The sequence below is a fragment of the Clupea harengus genome, chromosome 26 (genome assembly GCF_900700415.2).
Source record: "Clupea harengus chromosome 26, Ch_v2.0.2, whole genome shotgun sequence".
NCBI classification, from domain to species: Eukaryota; Metazoa; Chordata; class Actinopteri; order Clupeiformes; family Clupeidae; genus Clupea; species Clupea harengus.
In genome coordinates, this window is record NC_045177.1 from 6,554,829 (window position 1) to 6,564,174 (window position 9,346).

At 43.1% G+C, this 9,346-nt stretch overlaps 2 protein-coding genes across 5 annotated transcripts in view; both read right to left on the minus strand.

Annotated features, from left to right (window-relative positions):
* The window catches only part of LOC105900233 (phosphatidylinositol transfer protein cytoplasmic 1), a 72,380-nt gene extending 70,984 nt beyond the window's left edge, over positions 1–1,396 (minus strand). Inside the window, exon 1 of one of the 2 annotated variants that reach the window (XM_031563554.2) lies at positions 43–1,396. In XM_031563554.2, coding sequence (XP_031419414.1) covers positions 43–90 — 48 coding nt within the window. In that variant the 5' untranslated portion in view covers positions 91–1,396. The remainder of the gene's footprint in view (positions 1–42) is intronic. The other variant, XM_031563555.2, reaches the window with a different exon arrangement.
* Positions 1,397–2,211: 815 nt separating this feature from the next.
* LOC105900226 (testis-expressed protein 2) overlaps positions 2,212–9,346 on the minus strand; it is a 43,955-nt gene continuing 36,820 nt past the window's right edge. For 2 of the 3 annotated variants that reach the window (XM_031563553.2, XM_012827485.3), the window contains 4 exons: positions 8,177–8,293; positions 7,600–7,809; positions 5,829–5,949; positions 2,212–5,623 (listed from right to left, as the gene is read on the minus strand). In XM_031563553.2, coding sequence (XP_031419413.1) covers positions 5,504–5,623; positions 5,829–5,949; positions 7,600–7,809; positions 8,177–8,293 — 568 coding nt within the window. In that variant the 3' untranslated portion in view covers positions 2,212–5,503. The remainder of the gene's footprint in view (positions 5,624–5,828; positions 5,950–7,599; positions 7,810–8,176; positions 8,294–9,346) is intronic. The other variant, XM_012827486.3, reaches the window with a different exon arrangement.

Genomic DNA, 9,346 nt, shown 5'->3' on the forward strand with positions numbered 1-9,346 from the left:
TCTGGTAGAAAACAAAAAAGGAGGAAAACGCCAGAGACTTACCTCCTCAACAGTGAGCGGCATGCATATTCTGTACTCCTTCAGCAACATCGCTGTTGGTGGCTACACGTGCAAATGGGTTGTTCTGATACTCAGATCGAATCTTCCTCACGGAGTTTGGCTCCAGTTGTCAAAGCTAGCTCAACTCTGGGTTTGCGGGGCTAAGCATGCAAATAGTCCTGCGCGGGGGCTGTGTACCAAAGCGGAAATAAGCAAATGTCTGTTGACCACCTTCTTGCTCTCTCGCCGAAAACTCGTATATTCTGAAACCGAACTGTAGCTGCAATTATGTACCGACCTGCCCCCTCTAAAAGACGGGACAGGACAAAAAAGTCTTGGTCAAAATACACATCAAAACGATATGTAGGACATGACCCCAGGAAGAGAAATTAACAGTAAAAGCGGAAAATCAGCTTGGCTGATGATGCTTGAAAAATTAGAGGACGAATGATGCTTTCCGAGTTCTCTGAGGTTGGATATGCTGTAACTGCACACACACTACAGCAGCTACTGACGAGTCATCTTTTGTGCGAGACAAAAATCAGAGCTACTAGCTTTGGTTCGACACGAGTTTGGGGGGTGTTCGACCTTCTTTACCCGTGCCTCTGACACGTAGCGGTCTGTCCTCGGATAGGTGCTTGGGAAAAACTTAACGGAATCTCACGCGGCCATCCGCTAAGCTGTCAGTTCACTCCTAACGGAAAGCGACGGCGTACTGTTTTGTTGAAGCATGCTCCTTAACCACGCGGGCAGGAAATAGAGAGTATGCGCGCACTTCACAAGCAATTCTCCAGTAACATCAGGCATGGACAGTGTTATGCAGTCCTATAAAGAGAGTTTGGACAAATAACTTATTTACTTATGTTTAAAGCAGCCTCGGAGACTGGGTGGTGAGAACGTCGGTCCCAAGCGCAATACATTAATTTTAAATTGTAGAAAATGTACAGTCCACTCAAGAAATGTTTGGCACTGATTGATGTGGCTTAAACGCACGTAAGACCTTTGTCATAGCGGTAATGCAGATCTGCACATGCGATGGTTTTTTCTTCCTGTGTTATCAATTGATTTGAAGACTTAAGACATAATTACACCTCTTATACTTTTGACTACTGACCAGTCAGACCTGAATTAAAATCCTTCATCGGCTACTGTGTCATATAGTGTGGTCTATTGTCATAGGCTCCTGGTGGTTAAGGTATGCAGTCATTGATTCATAAATGCCATTCTATGCCATACATGTAAGAAATAATTCATATTATGTCATTTTCAATATGAATCAGAATAGGTTATTTATGAGTTGATTGGTCGCAGGCTATCTGTAAAAATCCACCGATGTAGGCCTAGTTGTAAGCCACGTTGTACTGACAACAGTGACATCTGCTGGTATTTATTTTCCATTAAAACATTGTATATCCCACATCGAAAAGGCTGCTGTGCCCGACTCATAAGAAAAACCTTTAAAGTCTCTTGTTTAAATATTTGGATTGGATTATTTAAAAACGTCTCTAATATTTATTTAATTCACAATTCACATTACATTAAGAAAATAGGCCTCTGGTGTCAATATACAAAAGTGGTCCCTTGAGCCATTGTCTAAACATTAACTAGATTTGACTATTTTAACTAGACCTTTTGAGGCATGTTTTTTGTAGGCAACTAGAAATGGGATCGTCTTCAGATTAATTTTTATGGTATATGGTCATGTGAATGACATATAAATACATCTCTCGTTTCCACTAGCCATCCAGACTGTACTTACTGTAGTTCTGGTGTTATGGATGGAACATTAAGAAAAGCTTTAACAGCACAATAGCAGTTATGTTGCCAAAAGACCACCAGCTGGGTTGTTGGGTGGGTGTTTGAATGCCTTTTAGCTAGTTGGCTTGCTAGTTTTAGACCAAATCTCTTCACTACTGCTGTAAGATGGGACTGGAAGACTACGCCCATTCAACACAGTAAAGCAAAAGAATCAGCTAAATGTCCTTTTGCCCCTCTGTAAAGTTTGTCAAAAGTGAGTTACTCCATACTGGCTCTGGGTTCTCAGCCTAAGCCTGGAAATCCACATGTTCAGGTCTGCAACCGTGTACAATAAAAGAGTATACTTCCAGAACTTTCCAAGAGTCTTTTTCCTCTTCCATATGCCTTTTAAAACAGCTCCACAACCCAAGCATATTCAATAAGAAGTCTTTATTTAAATCACTTTATGAATTATAATTACAAAGCCAGCAGAATACCATTTTTTTTTCAACACCTTGCAGTCCTTCATTAGACCTATACAAGGTAGGACATAGCAAAAAAAAAAGTAAATTGTACACGCAAGGCCTGCAAACAAAAGTATTTTCAACACTTGAAGAGAACATAGACAAAGATATATTCATTTGATATAACAGTTTCCCTAAACTGCTACAACCTCACTTCAGCAGACCAGTCACGCACCACTCTGGCACATGACTAGCAACTGTTTCTATTTGGCTCTAGAAAAGTTCCGGAATCATTTCAAAGTAGATCAGTCCATTTATTTTTTTTTTTTCCATAATGTCACCTCGCGATACAAATAATTTTCTTCATGTAATAATATAACTCTTTTTGTCTCTCTAGCACACAGTTTTCACGATCACTGCTTAGTGAACCAGCAAAAAAAAAAAAAAAAGATTCGTACCACTAGTGAGTCATTTAAGGCGCAAACAGGTTTTAGCTTTAGGAGGTCACCCTTGGACATGTTCATGTTTAGTTTAAAATGACAGATTATCAGATTTCAGTTACAAAAAGAGGAGAGAGTATGTTTGACACTCCATGTAAACAAGCCCTGTGTAGAACATGTGTAGTGTGCAGTCTATGCGGTCTGTAGAAATAAAAATAAAAAACGAAACAAAACTCGATAGTGTGGGAAACCTTCACTTCACAGACCACAGCCAGACTGCGTGTGTGGTCGTCTGAGACTCTATAACCTATGAGTGAACATCATAAAAGAGCAAGTGTGATGGTCTCATGTTCTTGACTTGTACGAGGTAGGGGTAACGTACTTCAGAGCAAAGCTCTCATTGTCCACCCTCTGAACACCCATGGCGAGTGCCGGATACAGCTTTTTTTGTTTTGTTTTTAAGATAAGATCAGCGAAGCACAGTACAAAGGCAGCACTACATCCACGACACTTCATTAAATGTGAGAGGAAGAGTAAACAGAGACCGTTTCCGTGACTACTTCAAAAGACAAACAGCGATGGTATTTTTCTTCAATAGACAGTGGAGCTGTACTCAAGGAATTTTTCAAAGAGTTATTTTGTTTTAGAAAGAACTCAGGTCCAAAGCATCTCTGTTAGGTAGGCCTACTGGAAAAATTCTAAATGGGAATAGGCAATAATGGCTTCAATTACAATCATACAATAATTAACTTTCCATGTGAGTAGCTCTATAGTGTTTTTCAAATCACTTACATAGTACAAATATTATTTCCTCTCAACCAAAAGAATACACTTTGCATATAATTCAAATTAGTAACCGCTATAATATCATAGCATAAACTTTAAATGGCACACAGACATCCCACCCTAAGGAATACACCATCATTACATTCATTTGGAAGTCTTAGTCCCTCGATCAATATAACTGTTAAACCATAACGTCCTTTGAGCGGAGATAACGCATCGCAATATACAGCTGTGTCTCCTCCCTTGTGCAGCAGTAGGTCATCTGGAACCTTTGGAAGGCTTTGGTGATGAGTTGCCGTGGTAATTACAGTGCCAAGGCGGGACTAGTAGGAGAGTGTGTGTGTGTGTGTGTGTGTGTGTCTAGGTCATTTATATGCCTGTGTATGTGGGGATGTGTTGGGGTGGAGGGGTGTAGGTGGAATGCAATGCTATGTAGACATGTAAAAAAAACAACGACAGAAAAACCCTTGACTTACTGCACCTTCTAAGGTTTGTATCAAGCATCGAACATGATACAGAAGATATGTAGCGATAGCTAGCGATATAAGCAGGCTATAACTGTAAAAACAGCTTTCGCGCACCAATGTAAAATGCTTTGAGGCATCAAAACATTACAATGGCAACTTAGAGTAAATGGTTAAACCCAACCTACAAAGACAACCTTTAAGCTTAAAAAGGACGTACCTTACAGATGTCCTGCAATTGGCTTTTGGAAGGCAAACAAACAGACTATTTTTGAATGGCAACATACACGGTTTATCAGCTGTGATATAGCATTCACTTGCTCAGAGTAGAGTTCGCAGTGGCCTATAAGAAGAGGGGTGCAGCGGTGTTAGCACTAGGAAGCGCAGCCCGATGACAAACATAAGCGTGCGCGCGCACACACACACACACACACACACACACACACACACACACACACACACACACACACACACACACACACACACACACACACACACACACGGCCAGCGCAGGTATGATGCCCGCTGAAAGCATGGGTACATTTCACATGTGTTATGGTGTTGGCGACAGTAATGACTCTTAGCTTCCACCAGCACAGACACATAAACACCCAAACAGACAGACACACACACACACACACACACACACACACACACAGACAGAAAAACCCACTCACACTCAGATATGACAGATGGTGCTAGACGTCAATAGTCAATTATTTACCAATAGATTCTTCATCACACATCCAATCACACTTCATTTTGTTTTTGTGTTCATTAAGTATTAAGTGCTGCATGCGCGCACACACACACACACACACACACACACACACACACACACACACACACACACACACACACACACACACACACACACACACACACACACACACACAGACAGGTATTGTCTCTCACAGACTCGGGGGCACTGCCCCTCTGTAGGACTCGTAGCTTTATAAGCCTGTAAAACTTCAATCTCACGATCTCAATCTGCTACTTCACTAGATTTCCAGATTTCTCCAAGTCGAGATAAAGGCAAGTTTCCTTCTGTAGAGTAAAAAGGTAAGGTGTCCGGTGAATGCGATAACCCATGCCCTCGATGGACACCATATGCTCTTCATTCCCCCACAATCCCTCTCTTCGCCCTCTCCAGGAATTCCCTCCCTCCCCCTTACAGGCAGACTAATGTCAATAGATTCATGGCATCTCCGTAAAATTCTTCATCAAAGAGATGATCATGTTTGGTCTCCATGCTTTTTTTCCCCCCATGCTTCTCCTGATCTGGAGGTGAGGGGGAAAAAAAAGTCTCCAAGCAGCAAAGTGGAAGTGTTTCCTTCATGGCATCATCTTCAGAGGTTAATTATTTATTTATTCGTTTATTTACTTGTGAGGTCACACAATGTCAAAAAGGTCATGCCCTTCTAAAGGCTGCCCTTCATTTGGAATGTGGCACCTGGGGCTGACGGTGCGGTTGGTAGTGTAGGGGTGGTGCGATCACAGCTTCCGTTTGTGTGTGTTGGGGCGAGTGCAGTGCACCACCAGCGGACAGAATACTGGAGGGCAGCCCCCCTTCTCACAGGTCGCTGGAGGGGGGCGCTTCGCTCTCGGAGGGGGCCGGGTGAGAGCGTGGGTCCGTGGCGGAGTGCATGATGTGGAGCCACAGGTCGTCCATGTTGGGCATCACCAGGATTTTCTGCAGAGGGGGAGAGAGAGTGGGGGGTTAGACTGGGGAAACATCTGTGAGCTGGAGCGTGGGAGAACCCTCCAGAGAACCCTTTAGAGAACCCTCTAGAGAACCCTTTAGAGAACCCTCTAGAGAACCCTTTAGAGAACCCTAGAGAACCCTCTAGAGAACCCGTGCTAGAGGTATGGGGAAGAAGTGTGATGAGCTGATATACCTGGAACTCCTGGTAGAGCTTCTTCTCAATCCAGTCGGTGACGTGTGCAAACGTGACCTCCCTCTCGCCCAGTTTGGGCCGTGCCTTCAGGTCCAGCCGCGGAGGGGTGCGGAAGCCATACCTACAAACACACAGGGAATCACAACAGACTCTCAAGCCATACCTACAAACACACAGGGAATCACAACAGACTCTCAAGACATACCTACAAACACACAGGGAATCACAACAGACTCTCAAGCCATACCTACAAACACACAGGGAATCACAACAGACTCTCAAGCCATACCTACAAACACACAGGGAATCACAACAGACTCTCAAGACATACCTACAAACACACAGGGAATCACAACAGACTCTCAAGACATACCTACAAACACACAGGGAATCACAACATACTCTCAAGACATACCTACAAACACACAGGGAATCACAACAGACTCTCAAGCCATACCTACAAACACACAGGGAATCACAACAGACTCTCAAGCCATACCTACAAACACACAGGGAATCACAACAGACTCTCAAGACATACCTACAAACACACAGGCAATCACAACAGACTCTCAAGCCATACCTACAAACACACAGGGAATCACAACAGACTCTCAAGACATACCTACAAACACACAGGGAATCACAACAGACTCTCAAGACATACCTACAAACACACAGGGAATCACAACAGACTCTCAATAAAGTGTGACAACTGACACTCTGCACCATAGACATATATGTCTATGCTCTGCACAACTAGCAGGGGCGTCCCTCTCTACCTTTAAGAAGCTCTTGAAGACCCAACTCTTCAGAGAGCACCTCCTTTCCTAACTTGCACTTCCTCTCCCTTCCTCTACCTCTCCTTATCTTTCCTCTAATGCTATCTCCTCTAACTAGTACTTAGCTCGCACTTACAGTAGTTACAGTCCTGCACTTTTTTATTTCTTATGTAAAGTAGTATTTATTGTTACACAATGTCTCTATTGCTCGTAGCTTGATTGTTCTCTCCTTTGTACATCGCTTTGGATGAAAGCGTCTGCTAAATGACTAAATCTAAATGTAAATGACACTCATTTCCGTAACTTTTATTGCATATAAGTTCTGACAATGAAAGTACACATTTATAAATGCATTCATTCATATTCATTCATAAATGCATCTCAACACTATTGCTATACAGCAGTTTCTCTGTCATTTATTTTGATGATGAGAATGCTGACATGCAAATGTGTGCAGTAATGACTAATCACAATTGCTGCAACACCATTTATACTAAAAGCTTTTGGAAATATTTTCAACAGAACTTATTTATGAAAAGGACTTAATGTCACTTTGAATAAAAAATTCTCCCCAATGACTGTAACTTAAGTAAAGACAGGTGGTGAATTATGGACCACATTAAGTCAATGTACATAGTTTCCACTGAATTACTGTTTTCCCCTCAGTAACCACCAGATGGCGTGAGAGCGCTGCCCAAGAGATCCGGATTTAAGCATCACTGCCAGAACAGCTGCTCAGATGTAAGCTGTTCACAGACAACTGAATGGCCTTTAGAGAGGTGCCAGAAAAGCTTTAAAGTAGCAGCTTAAAGATACACCAAATACCAGATCATGTTTACCACTGTCCCCTGAAGCCTAAAGTCTCCTCATACTCATTCAGCACCATTCTGAATTACTAACCTGAACATCTCAAAAACGAGCCCTTTTACTGAACCCCCTCCCTGCTTTTGGTACAATCTACTGACTGGTCCCTCTACCCTGGGCCGTACCATATCCTGTCGGTAGGGGGTGGGGGAATGTTGACGGCCAGCGTCCCCCGTATCTCCTGCACCTCTACGGTGAGCAGCAGGGGTGTGTTGGACACCTCCTCCATCTTCTTCTTGATGAACTCCGTCTCCGTGGCCTTCTGGAAGTACTTGGACTTGGTGATCTTGTCCACGAAGCGCATGATCTTACTGGGCTTGTGGCCGCCCACATACCTGTGGGTGGAGGAACTTGGGTTAGTCCAATCTGATCTCCACTGGTCTGCACCTACACGATTCAACTAGCTGTTACTCCTGTACTTTGAGTCACTTAAGAGGCGACATGCTAACCAGGACAGTGATCCACATGAATTTAGACGTCTGCACAATGAAATCACTGCCTGAATAATCATAATCAACACACATGTGAAATGTCTAACTGCTCCAAGGTCAAATCCATGGCATAATATAGGAAACCACTGTAGAATGTAATAAAACAGCTGACTGATCAATGGATTACTTTATACATGCCAACATGAGTTATCCTGAACTAGAACAGAGCAGAGCAGTGTAGAATAGAATAGAATAGAATAGAATAGAATACCCCTCGGCTCCGGCCGTCTGGTCAGGGGTCAGCTCCGAGGGGTCCTCCTCATCAGACGAGCCTGCGCTGGACGACTCCTCATCACTGTCTGCCAGACAATAGGCTCGTGGTCTGGAGCTGAACACAGCACACCAAATTTCAGTCATTAATTGTGATAATGTGGAATTGGTCATATTTTGAGCATAAATAATAAAAGAAACAACTTCTCGATAAAATATATTCTAAATCTTACCACACACACACAGACTAATGCTAATATGACAAACACATGCCTTGGGTGAACATGCCCAGGAATATGAATATGCTACCATTCCTGATGTACCGTGACAGACAAACACAGAACAGGGTAACAGACAGAACACACAAGGGCGGAGAGATGGGTTCTACTGCTCGCAGTGTTTAATGAGCCAAGAGTTTGGAACCGCATGCTTTGGAACAGTTAGAAATGTTTTGAATGGGTTAAAAAAGGGGTTGGCTGTGACCAAACAAAAATCAAACAAAAGCAGACAAAATGGTGGGTGATTGTTAAACTAGTGAGTGATTGTACGCACGTCTTCCATCTAACACCTTCTTACACAATGAGGACGACAGGAAGTAGGCTGGTGTCCCACAATCAACAGGATGTGAGAGGTGTTTGAGAAAGAAAAAAAAAAAAAAAAAGAGAGAAAAGAAACAAAATGACAAGCACTACAGCAGAAAAAAAAAGCCGCCGACAGAGCCGTTACTCACCGTGGTTTTGAAAGTGAAAAGATGAAGAGAAACGCAGAAAAGCATCCAGAAAAAAAGCAGAGAGAGAGAGAGAGAGAGAGAGAGAAAAGGTCATTTAAAAAAAAAAAAAGACTGAGACAAAGTTAGAGAGCAGAGCATTAAAAGGACATGAGAAAAGTACAAATCACAAGATTCTTGACCCCTGGCCCATTTCCCACCTCCCCCCCACAGCTCAAACCCAAACGCTCTCTCACACAGTGACACAGCTGGGGGAGGCTGTACTGCTGCAGAGAGGAGCGGAGCAGAGCAGAGCAAGCAGGAAGTGGTTGACAGGAAGACCCCTGAACTTCAGCGCTGCTGCTGCTGCTGCTTTGCATACAGCCCAGGAACTGCACCAGGTATCCAAGGCAACATCCGCTAGTGTTCTAGGTCTACGACTATATTTTAAAATCACCAAGACAA